General features: G+C 36.4%; 1 protein-coding gene across 1 annotated transcript in view; it reads right to left on the reverse strand.

Annotated features, from left to right (window-relative positions):
- Positions 1-14084, reverse strand: part of LOC136858718 (protein 5NUC) — a 178457-nt gene that overhangs the window by 11704 nt on the left and 152669 nt on the right. The window contains exon 7 of the mRNA XM_067138460.2: positions 3231-3392. Within this exon, the coding sequence (XP_066994561.2) occupies positions 3231-3392 (162 nt within the window). The remainder of the gene's footprint in view (positions 1-3230; positions 3393-14084) is intronic.

Genomic DNA, 14084 nt, shown 5'->3' on the forward strand with positions numbered 1-14084 from the left:
ATTATTATTAACTGTAGAGTCAGTGGCTTGTACTTCATTGTTCTCTGTTTAAAGATTTTTTAGAAACTTCTTGTCTTGTTTTTAGTAAAGTCTTTATCATTTAAATAAGCTTCTTAATTTCGAAGGCCTTTTGAAATTTTTGATATTTTTATTGAATCTGATATTCAAGAATTTTTGTCTGTTGCTTTCCGTTCGTTGTGACTGCCATTTGTGCTATGCTTCCTTACTTTGTTTCAATAGATTGTCACATTCTTCCGACCACCAAGCATGTTTTTTTGACTTTTTTCATAGGGGCTAATTGTTCGGCTTTTGATAAAAAAGTTCAGTTTTATTTGATCCCAATCTTGTTTGTGTATATCCTTTGTCGCAAGATGGTATTCTTTTGAATTTAAGATTTTTTCCTGGTCATATAGTTTACTTGTGTGTTTAAGGACCTTGTCTCTCCTTCTGGGGATGATTTTAATTTTTATCTTCGACAGGTAATGGTCTGAGTCTAAATTAGCTCCCCTGAAGACTTTTGACAATGTTTATCTTCCTATTGAACTTCCGTCTAATAGCCACATGGTCGAGTTGAAATTCACCCAAGTTAGGATTTGGTGAGATCAACGTTTTTTGTTTTCTGGGAAGTTTTTTAAAAACTGTGGATTTCAGTACCATACCATGGGCTTGGCACAACTCTGTCTGACTCCTTTTTTATTGGTCCTGTTATGCGCTGGGTATTTCCCCACTACATGTTGATACTTTTTCTCCTTTACTATCTGGGCATTGAAGTCTCCCATTAGTATGATGTTGTGTTTTTGAGGTACCCTTTGAATGACATCATCCAACTGATCGCAAAAGAGTTCCACTTTCTCCTTGTTCTTTCTGTTGTCCTCATTTATGGGAACATGGGCATTCATTATAGTGTATATTCTATTGGTAGATTTGAAAACCAAAGTTGATAAGTTTTTCAGGTTGAGGCTCAAACTAGACTATGGAATCCAGGATGCTCTTATTTATTATGAAGGCAGTTTCTAAGTGTGGCACATTTTTCATGACTCTTTGACCAACTTTTCCCTTGTATATCCTGAACCCTTCAGAGTTGAAGTTGTTTTCATCTACATATCTGATCTCCTGAAGTGCCATTATGATAATTCAATGATTTCTGAGAGTGTCTGTAATGTGTTTCCACTTTCCAGTTTTAAGAAGAGAATTAGCATTGAAGGTGGCTATGAAATTTGGGTATTTGCATTTGATTTTGTTTGAGGTTCCAAGATGCTCTGACTCACCGCTGTGTTGCAAGTTGTAAACTTCTTATTCACCTCTGTATAACGCTGCTGACTCCCCAGAATCTGAATATCTGCTTGTGCACAACGGTGTACCTGAGGTAATTTGTTTCACATTACACTTTCCCATGAACAATAAACATTAGTTTGGAGTAACTACTTGAGTCACTATTTTACAACCAAGGTTGTGAGTCCTGGAGGTTTCTTCCAGCCGCCCCTAACTTGGGATACAGACGCTGACCTAAGGCTGCCCAATCTGGTAACAGACGTCTGGGGAATTTTATGTTCTTCAACCAAGATTCATATCTTGGAGGTAGTTCATCCGCCCTCTCTGCCATTGGGAGATTCTTCTCTTCATCCGCCATTGAAAATATTGACCAGTGTTCACCTAGTAACCCTAGGCAAGGTTTGCCCCATCCGCCATCTCTTCTGTAGATGTTGTTGAGGACTTCATGCATAACCCATGCTAAGGAACCCCCTCCCCTAATTTATGACCCCTGGAGAGAGGGTCTATCACTGCATTTTATTTTATTAGTTTCTATTTATTTCTTCTACCACATTCGTCCCTGATTCGTCTAATGTCCTCTCTATTACTTCTCATGCACAATGGTGTGATGGACACCTTAATTGGAGCTTAATATTGTCATCAGCTCCCGTTTGGAGTGCTGTGCCAGCATATAGCAAGCCACCTGGTGACGAACGAGCACCACAGTTCCAACCGTAAAACAATCTTAAATTCAAACCCTCAAGATTGTAGAAGACTTCCTCGGGAACAGTCAAGATTTTCTTCTTAAGAAGTGGAGCAAATTTCTCTGCAAAATATAAAGAGTTTCACCTTGTTTTCTTGACACAGCATAAGCCCATATCATGTCTACAACTTCGGGCCATGAAAGCATCAATGTTAACACCACTCAAACTTATTTGTCTACTAATGTCATTAGCATCTTAAAAACATAGCACTTAGTCGATCAGCTTGTATCCTTTTTCCCAGGTCTTCCTAGCCCAAACTTTGCAACATTTTTGTAACACTATTCTTTTGTCGGAAATCACCCAGAAAAAATTGAGCTGCTTTTCTTAGGATTTTTTCCAGTTCTCGAATCAAGTACATAATTCTGGTGAAGGTCCCATACACTGGAATGATACTCTAGTTGGAGTCTTACCAGAGATTTATATATCCTCTCCTTTACATACTTACTACAACCCCTAAATACCCTCATAACCATGTGCAGAGATCTGTACCGTTTATTTACAATACCATTTGTGTGATTATTCCAATGAAGATCTTTCCTTATATTAACACCTAAGTACTTAAAGTGATCCCCATAAGGAACTTTCACCCTATCAATGCAGTAATTAAAACTGAGAGAACTTTTCCTATTAGACAAACAACCTGACTTTTAACCCCGTTTATCATCACACCATTCCCTGCTGTCCATCTCACAACATTATCAAGGTCTTTTTGCTGTTGCTTTTTACTCATGTGGTCTCTCTTTCTAGATTCATATGAGCAAGACTGTTTTCATAGCATGGAATGATATTTAGTCTTCAGTAAAATTATGTCCAGAAAGAGATTTATCATAATCCTAAAATTCCTAACAATTTCAGTCACTTCTACTCTCTTAATGTTTATTGTAACCTTGTGTGGCATTGACAAAAATGGCTGGTTCAGGAAGATCGAACTCGAGCAGAATGTCCTATTGTACTCAGCAAAGGTGACTGCAACTATCACAAAATCACCTCTCCTTACAAACAGAATCATAAAAGCTGAAGGCAACAGTGGCAGAACTAAAACAGCTGATCCAGCTGAAAGCCAAATGCAAGGAACAATAGAGATCAAGAGACTTGTTATTGGGCTTAATACCAGTCTAAGAGGGGTCTTCCTCCAGAGAAAGAGTCTGCCATTGTGCCAGTCTATCCAACCTTGATGGTACTTCAGTAATTACTGAGCCCTGACAACTATTTTACCAGAATACTGAAGGAAGCCTCCAGAGTTGATTATTCCAGCAGGATCGTGATGATACACACTCCACTCCAGCATCTCCATCACCTGTGAGCCGTTCATGGTCGCAAGATAGATCATGTTCCCAAATGGGAGCACTCCCAATAAGTCTTCCATTGTCACTTGACCTGAAAATGAAGACACACACATCAGAGTTCTCTTTCAACCACAAAACAAGCAGTTGCCAACACACAGAAAGCCACGGCAACTGGTACAAGCTACACCTCTGAAACATTGGCTATTTTTTGTGCTTAGGGATTGAATTTTTGAGAAAGATTTCTTAGCTCATCAATGACTAATTGTGCCAATATATCTAGGGAATGTGCAAGTGGTTCCTCATTATGTCAGGTTAGACAGTAGGTGTCCTTTCTGCTAGCTTTCAGCATAGCGATACTTTGGAAATAAGATACATTATTCGAAATGGTGGTGGAAGGTAACATTCTAAGCATACATCTTCAAAAAATGTTACTCCTATTTTAATTAGTGTACGAGAAAATAAATCACAAAACTTAGGCCAATGTTTTTGGAATGTCAGCACTCAATACTCCCCTTTGTTGAACAGAACATTAACACAACTGTGATTTCCCGATGCCCCCACCCCTCCAGTGTTCTAGTCAACACAAGGTCATCATATGTCATTTATGGCTCAACATAGTGAGGAGATTTATTTTCTTTTATTTCATCCCTTTACCCTCTGCATAGAGCTTTCTGTTTGTTCCTTGTCATTCTCCATTGAACCCTGCATTCATTATCTCAGTAGGATCATGCAACATGTATGTGCTTCACAGACAACGCAAACATATTTCCACACCAGGGCTGATTAACAAAATTATTTTATGCTTTAAAACAACAGTCAATCATTCACTGTCAAAAATTTCATTTTTGGTCTGTATTGAAACAAAATTTACAATCAAAGATAAAGGTAGGGTTTTCCATCTGTTCAATACTACAAAATAGTGAAATTATTAAAACATCACATTTTTGTTGTCATTTTTGGTACCGGTTTTGGCAACTTTATTTGCAATCATCAGCCTAGGATATTAATGCAGGACATTTTGATAACTACATTAAAATATTTATAACATAAGTATAGACATAAACAGAACATTCTAAAATAAATTTTTGTTATTTACAATTGTGTATATACCGTAAAACTTATGTACATGAAAAACAGACTAAATCACTCCTTATGAGGTTCTAGAAAATTCATAAGAATTTTTTTTTTCTATATACAATCTTTTAAATGTACATCTCCTTGCGTTGTCAACTGTTTGTAACTATACATAAAATTAATTATAACACCGAGTTTCAGATAAAATTTCTTTTTAAGTGTATCTTATTCAGCTGTTAAAGACGTACAACTGGCCTTGAAGAGGTATAAAAACATTTTAAAACATTTTGTCATGAGCAATCTTTACAATAATACACTAACAGCTAGTTTCATTCTAGAGTATTGTTGTAAAATATACGTAGACAGAGGACCATTGTCAGTGACCAATTTTTATAGAAAACAGTTCCTCATAGAATGTAATCAATGAACTGACATATATCTTGTATGGATTCACTGGATCAGCTTAACTTAACTTAAAATGTTTTTATAACTCTTCAAGGCCGGTTGTACATCTTTAACAGCTGAATAAGATACACTTAAAAAGAAATTTTATCTGAAGCTTGGTGTTATAATTCATTTTGTGTGTGTCTGTCTGTTAGGTCATCAGCCCAGAGGCTGGTTGGATCCTCAAATAGCACCACCAAAGGTTATGCGGTTATAAGGAAACCGCAAAAACCAATGGCAGCACCAAAATGAGGCGTACTAGGCAAGACGAGGAGTGAGGTAGTTTGCCATTGCTTTCCTCACTGGGTCAGAAAGTGCTATTGCAGCATGACTGATCCTATAAGCAACACCTTTCATAACACTCAGATGCACTAGTCGTGCTCTGAATGCCATTACTCATCACCACCCATACCCCAGCAGCTTCCATATTGTCACAGCCATGGATGAGACTGGGACTTCGGTGAAAGCTACACTTTACTCTGGCCTGTGCCAAAAGATGGATACAAAAGTACTGTATCCATCAGGAAATGGCAGCAGGCAATCATTTTATGTATAGTTACAAATAGTTGACAATGCAGGGAGATGTACATTTAAAAGATTGTGTATATAGAAAAAATATATATATCTTATGACTTTTCTAGAACCTCATAAGGAATGATTTAGTCTCTGTTTTTCAATTACATAAGTTTTACAGTATATATGCAATTGTAAATAACAAAAACTTATTTTAGAATGTTCTGTTTATGTACATACATATGTTATAAATATTTTAATGTAGTTATCAAAATGTCCTGCATTAATATCATAGGCTGATGATGGCAAATAAAGTTGCCGAAACGGTACTAAAAATGACGAAAAAATGTGATGTTTTATTAATTTCACTATTTTGTAGTAATGAACAGGTGGAAAACCCTACCTTTATCTTTGATTGTAAACAGTCAATCAACCATTAAAAGCTAAATGACTTCCACACTTATTACGTAGGCTACAAATATTCCAATCCTTTACATGAGGTTGCAACAAACAATAAATTACAACTTATAAATCTCATTTTTATCCCATATTGGCTTTAACAACTAAGGTCAAAGGATTTTTCCCACCATTCAATCCTTCTTTTATTTTTATAGTTAGTTTTTATGTGTATACAAACATGTGTCAGCTTAAATTCTCGCTAAACAGTACAAGAACATGTTTCATTCCATTTTGGAACATCTTCAGCTTAAACAAATGTATATTAAGTGCAAATATTGGCACATATAAAATAATGAGAACACTAAAGGCGATAAGTTAAAATGTTCTTCCGTAGAGAATTAAATCACTGAACACGTCGTTGCTCGTAATGATAAAATGGTTTGTTGCAGCATTAGTCTTTGTAAGGGGGGAAGAGGTTCTTGTTTCTTCTAAATATTAAATATGTCGCTCAATCAATCAATCAATCAATCAATCAATCAATCAATCAATCAATCAATCAATCCTGATCTGCATTTAGGGCAGTCGCCCAGGTGGCAGATTCCCTATCTGTTGCTTTCCCAGCTTTTTCTTAAATATTTGCAAAGAAATTGGAAATTTATTGAACATCTCCCTTGGTAAGTTATTCCGATCCCTAACTCCCCTTCCTATAAATGAATATTTGCCCCAATTTGTCCTTTTGAATTCCAACTTTATCTTCATATTGTGATCTTTCCTACTTTTAAAGACACCATCCAAACTTATTCGTCTACTGATGTCCTCCCACGCCATCTCTCCACTGACAGCTCGGAACATACCACTTATTACATGTAATAAATATCATTTTTGGTCCGTATTGATGATATTTGATTGAAATAATAACATTAAGTTATTTATTAGACCACCTAATCAATACAAAATCGTCTAGGATGATTTACATAAATTTGTTAGCTAATAGTGGTACATGTTTCGCCTTCCCTGAAGGCATCATCAGCCATAGTCTTGACCTTAAATTAAAAATAAGCGTCTAAATAACATGTAGTAATGAGATGAATTTTAAAATCTTGAAGAGATTTGAAGTAAAATAACATTAAAAATAACAATGATGGTTTGAAAATACAATGTGATGAGATACAATAGTGGAAGTATTAACAAAATTAACATTAGAAGGCTGCTAAAATAAGTACAATGGATAAAACAACAGATTGTTATACAACAAGTAGTAAGATTGCATAAAAGTAAAGTTGATAGTCTGGCGGTTATAATTAGATGATGGCGAAAAATCTTATATAATCAAAGTAAAGAAGAGAGAATAAAAGGCAAAGTTAGTCGAGAGATCCGAAGTTAATCATGATCTTGAAGATAAAAGACGAAAGTCAGATGCATATGGAGAAGTTGTAGAACACGTTGAGGATATGAAGTTGGTGAATAGAAGTTGAAGAACAGTTTCAAATAGGATCACTATGGACCATCTCAAAATTCTCTCTTCTTTACTTTGATTATATAAGATTTTTCGCCATCATCTAATTATAACCGCCAGACTATCAACTTTACTTTTATGCAATCTTACTACTTGTTGTATAACAATCTGTTGTTTTATCCATTGTACTTATTTTAGCAGCCTTCTAATGTTAATTTTGTTAATACTTCCACTATTGTATCTCATCACATTGTATTTTCAAACCATCATTGTTATTTTTAATGTTATTTTACTTCAAATCTCTTCAAGATTTTAAAATTCATTTCATTACTACATGTTATTTAGACGCTTATTTTTAATTTAAGGTCAAGACTATGGCTGATGATGCCTTCAGGGAAGGCGAAACATGTACCACTATTAGCTAACAAATTTATGTAAATCATCCTAGACGATTTTGTATTGATTAGGTGGTCTAATAAATAACTTAATGTTATTATTTCAATCACATACCACTTAGTCGAACAGCTCATCTCCTTTCTCCCAAGTCTTCCCAGCCCAAACTTTGCAACATGTTTGTAACACTACTCTTTTGTCGGAAATCGCCCAAAACAAATCGAGCTGCTTTTCTTTGGATTTTTTTCAGTTCCTGAATCAAGTAATCCTGATAAGTCCTTACTACAACCCCTAAATACTCTCATAACCATGTGCAGAGATCTGTACCCTCTATTTACAATCCCATTTATGTGATTACCCCAATAAAGATCTTTCCTTATATTAATACCTAGGTATTTACAATGATCCCCAAAGGAAACTTTAACCCCATCAACGCAGTAATTAAAGCTGAGAGGACTTTTCCTATTTATGAAACTCACAACCTGACTTTTATCCCCGTTTATCATCATAACATTGCCCACTGTCCATCTCACAACATTATCGAGGTCATTTTGCAGTTGCTCACAATCTTGTAACTTATTTATTACTCTGTACAGAATAACATCATCTGCAAAAAGCCTTATCTCTGATTCCACTTCTTTACACATATCATTGATATATATAGGATAACATAAAGGTCCAATAATACTGCCTTGAGGAATTCCCCTCTGAATTATTACAGGGACAGATAAAGCTTCACCTACTCTAATTCCCTGAGTTCTATTTTCTAGAAACAATAGGAATGGTAGGAGGGGGAGTATTCATTCTGGTGAAAGAAGAATTTGTAAGCTACAAAAAAGTTAAAAATGACAAAGAAGAAATTCTAGGGGTAAGGCTCATCTCTAAAGATAATAGGCAACTTGATGTCTTTGGCGTGTACAGACCGGGAAAGGGTAGCGCAGATTCTGATTCAGAATTATTTGATAAGATAATCAGCTATGTGGGAAATGATAAAGAAAGGAACGTGATTGTAGCGGGTGATCCCAATTTACCAAATGTCAATTGGGAAGGTAATGCGAACGAATGGAGGCAAGACCAACAAATGGCAAATAAGTTAATATGGCAAGGGCACCTGATTCAGAAAGTAATGCAACCAACTATAGGGAAGAATATTCTGGATGTGGTGCTGATAAAACCAGATGAGCTCTACAGAGAAACCGAAATAATAGATGGTATTAGTGATTACGAAGCTGTTTTTTGTGGTAATTAAAAATAAATGTGAAAGAAAGGAAGATATTAAAATTAGGATTATTAGGCAGTACCATATGGCTGATAAAACAGGAATGAGGGAGTTTTTAATAAGTAACGATGATCGCTGGAAAATAGTAAATATAAATGTAAACAGACTCTGGGATGGGTTTAAAGCAATAGTTGATGAATATGAAAATAGATTTATACCTTTAAAGGTGGTAAGGAATGGTAATGATGCACTATATTATAACAGAGAAGTAAAGAGTCTAAGAAGGAGGTGCAGGTTGGAAAGAAATAGAGTTAGAAATGGCTGTGGAATTAAGGAGAAATTGAAGGAACTTACTAGGAAATTGAATCTAGCAAAGAAGTCCGCTAAGGATAACATGATGGCAAGCATAATTGGCGGCCATACAAATTTTATTGAAAAATGGAAGAGTATGTATAGGTACTTTAAGGCAGGAACAGGTTCCAAGAAGGACATTCCAGGAATCATTAATGAACAAGGGGAGTGTGTATGCGAGGATCTTCAAAAGGCAGAAGTATTCAGTCAGCAGTATGTAAAGATTGTTGGTTACAAGGATAATGTCCAGATAGAGGAGGGGACTAATACTAAAGAAGTATTAAAAATCACCTATGACAGCAATGACATTTACAGTAAGATACAAAATTTGAAAACTAGAAAAGCAGCTGGAACTGATAAGGTTTCGGGGGATATGCTAAAGACAATGGGTTGGGATATAGTACCATATCGGAAGTACTTATTTGATTATTGTTTGCATGAAGGAACTTTACCAAATGAATGGAGAGTTGCTATATTAGCCCCTGTATATAAAGGAAAGGGTGATAGACATAAAGCTGAAAATTACAGGCCAATCAGTTTGACATGCATTGCATGTAAGCTTTGGGAAAGCATTCTTTCTGATTATATAAGACATGTTTGCAAAATTAATAACTGGTTTGATAGAAGGCAGTTTGGGTATTATACAATGTGCATTCCATTAACTTATAATATGTACTGAGTCTTGCATTTATAATCTATAACATATGGGAGAAATGCTTTAAAATCAGAAAAAATCAGAACCTTAGGTAATTATAATTCCTGGTTAAAAAATATAGATGTTGGTGGAAGTCTGTAATGAAAGCAAAAAGTATTAGGAGTAAAAAACCTCATGAATAACTGGCAATGCTGCATGAAAAACCACTCAAATGCTTACCTCCTAGCTAGCCCCGTTATATTCCCCCTTCCCTTACGCCATCTCAGCTGACTGTCTGCACGTGTTGTTAGGTTGCTCTGTGAGTGAGTGAAGGACGAAGCAGATGGAAGAGGGGAGAGACGGATATATCATTAGGAGTGGAAATGATGGGAGGCAGGTGCACGGGATGTTTTACCGGATTCATTTCGGTGACCTACCTATATGAATCCAAATTAGTAACTTCTTGCAGTAAAATGTTGATGTTAACTACTCAATAGCAGGGTTATGCCCTTTGCATACTTGACATCCTCTCTTCCCGAATACAGCAGGAGTACATCAATTCCTAATTTTTATTTCTCCAAAACCTGTCTATCTCATCTCACTAAAACCCAAAATTGTCAGTCGATACCGCATCATTTCTCATTACACTTCTTCAGTGGCAGTTCGTGACATTTTACTCTGGCAGGGCTGTGCCGTTATCTCCCCCCCCCTCCAATGGCTCAGTTTTCACTGTCCAGCACCACGATAATTGAAAATGAAATATAATAATAATAATAATAATAATAATAATAATAATAATAATAATAATAATAATAATAATCCGATGACACAGGCTAAATACTGTAGGTATCTTCTTCCAAGGCAGAATGATCAAGTAGTGAAAATCAGCTAATATAGAAGCGGAAAAAAGTAGAAACTTAAAGCATCGCAAATCCGTAAACACTTAAAACATTGACAATAAACATATACTTATGTTCACAAAACCACTAAATTCACGACTCGATATACTTTTCAGGTTGAGGTTCAAAAAAAACATAGGCTAATATATTACAATACATGTAGGGAAGGGAAGTGAAGTGAAGTGTGAAGACAGCAGAGCGAACACCACTAACAAGAAAACTCAACAACTGAATCCGAAAAACAATTCTAGTAGATTACGAAATGTCAATCAATTGTTATTATAAGTATAAAATTCGTACTTTGATGTTGATGTTGATGATAATGACGGGATGAAGATACACATGAAAATAATACAAGAGAGTAGGTACTGATACCTTAGCTGACTTGCTTGTATACAAAATCCATTCTCCTCTCCTGCTCTGCGAAGTGGTTGATGACACGTTCGTTGAAGTTAGGAACTGCCAACAGCTGTTTCTCGATGGAGCACATAACAAGCGCATTAATTCGGTCTTCCTCCATGGTATTCCTAGTGAATGACTTAATCCTTTTCAGCGTAGAGAAGCACCTTTCATTTTCTGACGTTGTCATCGGAATTGTACAAATAATTCGTAATAACTTAATTGACTCGGGAAGAAGGACTTCCAGGTTGTTATCACAAATACATGTCAGAAGAGTTAGGGCACCTGAAGTGTTAGCAAAATCACTTCTGCCGCATAAAACTGAGAGTTCATGCCTTAGTTCAATTTGGTTATTAGGAAATAATCTAGCACCAATTTCAAATTCAGTTTGCGGGAACAGTATACTATACCTCGGAAATAAACTAGGCTGAAAGAGTTTGGCAACAGACAGATGGTCACTGAACTAAAAACGGTCCTCTATCCCGGATAAAATAACATCGCACACCTCTCTCGCTGCAATCTTTCTATTATCTTCAAACCGTGCGCGTTTCTGACTTGAGCCTGCTGGGTTTTCATCGGTGGTGTCTGTTCCATTAAGCCAGTGATGGTCGTAATCGAGAGAGTTTCTGACTCGTTGCACCGAAAACATGAAATCAGATATACTTTTTTGAGCTTTTATACTATCAATTTTGTGGTGCTGAAGCTCATTGAATAGAAAGTCACAGTGAGGCATAACTTTAGATAATAGCTCTAGCCAGAATAGAAAATCGGCATCCTTCAGTAGATTCCTTAAGCCTATGGCTTTTCTCACTGTCGAATAGTCATTATTGTCATCGGCAATCTTCTTGAGACACTCCAATATTTCATTTCTGTACATAAAAACCGTACTTACACATCGTGCCTTTAAGTTTCACCTTGTGGCAGCATTTCTTGGGATGCGCCTTTTTACCACTTCGTCCAAAACAGCAGTCCGTTTTGCAGATTTTTAAAAAATGATGAAAAACCTTCTAAATTACTAAAAAAGATCCTGACCTGCTTATTCTGAGTAGCACATCACTCAACAATTAAATTTAATTGATGCACGTAGCAGTGCACAAAATGAGCGTTTTTGTAAACGACCTTGACCCTTGCTTGAACGCCAGTCTGCCTTCCACTCATTACTGAATGCCATCGCACGTCTGCGCAATGACCCTGTCCGGAGTTTGGTTCAGCTTAAGTTTTTCCAACTCCTGGAATACTGCTGAGGTAATGCCTTCTGCTGAGTGATTATCAGGCAACACAAAACTTATGAATCTTTCATTTATTTTGCTACTCAGCTCGTACCGTACAACAAAAATGAGTTGAGATAAGGTGGAACAATCGGTGGTTTCATCAACTTGAATTGCCACAAAATTTGTTTGAGAGATTTCTTCCGAAATCATTTGATGGCACACGGCATAGATTGAATTCAGAAGCTCGTTCTGTATGGTATTAGGTAACCCAACAAATACTCTGTTATTTGCTCTTTCGATATGTTCTTTCAGTGTGCTGTCTAGCTCTGACATTAAAATTGACTAAACCTCGAAAAGTGCCTGGGTTATCAGACATGTATGTCTCATCATGGCCCCTAAGCGCTAGTTCAAACTTCCCACAGAACTTAATAGCATCAATTAATTTACTAAGAATGTATCGATTCTTCGAAACCTGTTCATTTGATTGTTTTAATTTTAATTCTGTACGCATTTCTAATTGGCATCGAATATCTACTCTACCAAGCATAGCAAATTCAATACCAGCGTTTATATGTTTCTCGCTCATTTTATGCTTTTTCACTTTTTCACCTAGGTGTTTTATGTCTGATACCCCGACTGATGTCCATGGAGCATCAGCAACATTCATTGCTAAACAAGAGTAACTGAAGAACGCATTCCTTATGTCACATCCGCACAGCCAGTCAGCCTGCTTATAAAGTGACGGACTGAATTTCCTAGTATATGCATTTTTGTTCTTGTAACTCTTCTGTTCTTGTGCAATATTTAAATTCGGTCGAGGAGGCCCTAATTTCTTTAATTCTATCCTATGTTCAAAACTTAAATTTCCATCACTACTTAAAATACTATTTACGGAATTCATCTTCCTTGTCTTCCTAAATTAAGACTGTAACATTTAGTTTTCAAATGGGCAGATAAGTACTAAACACACAAATGAAGATATTGACATGACTCCTAAAACTGAAGGTAGAATTTACAATGTTATTTAAACTATTATGGTACCGTAGTTTTATCTACTGAACACTTGCACAGCAACACTACACTACAATGGCATTTAAACACACACACATTAGCCGGCTAACAGCTACTGCAATCACGGCTACTCCTGTTTCACTGATCACAAACGACAATGACATTCACGAGAACAAATAAACAATGTACGCCAGAATTCCTTTCGGCTTCCTCAAATCTCAAAGCAATGTGATCAACATACAAATAGTGCCGTCACCTTATGATTAAGATTTTAAATCTTTATTTTAGCTTATTTTTAGAACTGAATTGTTTAAATAGTCAGTCTAATGGAATCCATTGTTTTGTAAACAGTTTTGGAATTAACCTCTAACAACACTTAACGTAAGACGTGGGGGAAAAGGCCTAGGTACATTGTAAATTGGTTGGCGACGTTGCTACGGGCTCTGCCAGACATACCATATACCCTTCAAGTATTAAATGCTCTAAGCATACACCCCGCCTGCACTCTTCCTTTCCCTGACAAGCCCATATTGTCTTCCAAGGCTCCTCCCGCACCCCTCACTCTTGTTAAACTCTGGGAACTTACTGAGGCCTCTCCTGCCAGCACCCGACTGCCTAATGACTAAAGAGAAAACATTGTGCTGGACTAAAGAGAAAACATCGTGCTTGCTGAACGGATGCCAGGGTCAGACAGCCTTTGCCATGTCCTTGAAAATAAAAAAGCAAAACGTTTACAGACAAAGCAATAAAGATAACATTGTATAACTGAATAACACACTA

This window comes from Anabrus simplex, chromosome 1, assembly GCF_040414725.1.
Source record: "Anabrus simplex isolate iqAnaSimp1 chromosome 1, ASM4041472v1, whole genome shotgun sequence".
NCBI lineage: Eukaryota > Metazoa > Arthropoda > Insecta > Orthoptera > Tettigoniidae > Anabrus > Anabrus simplex.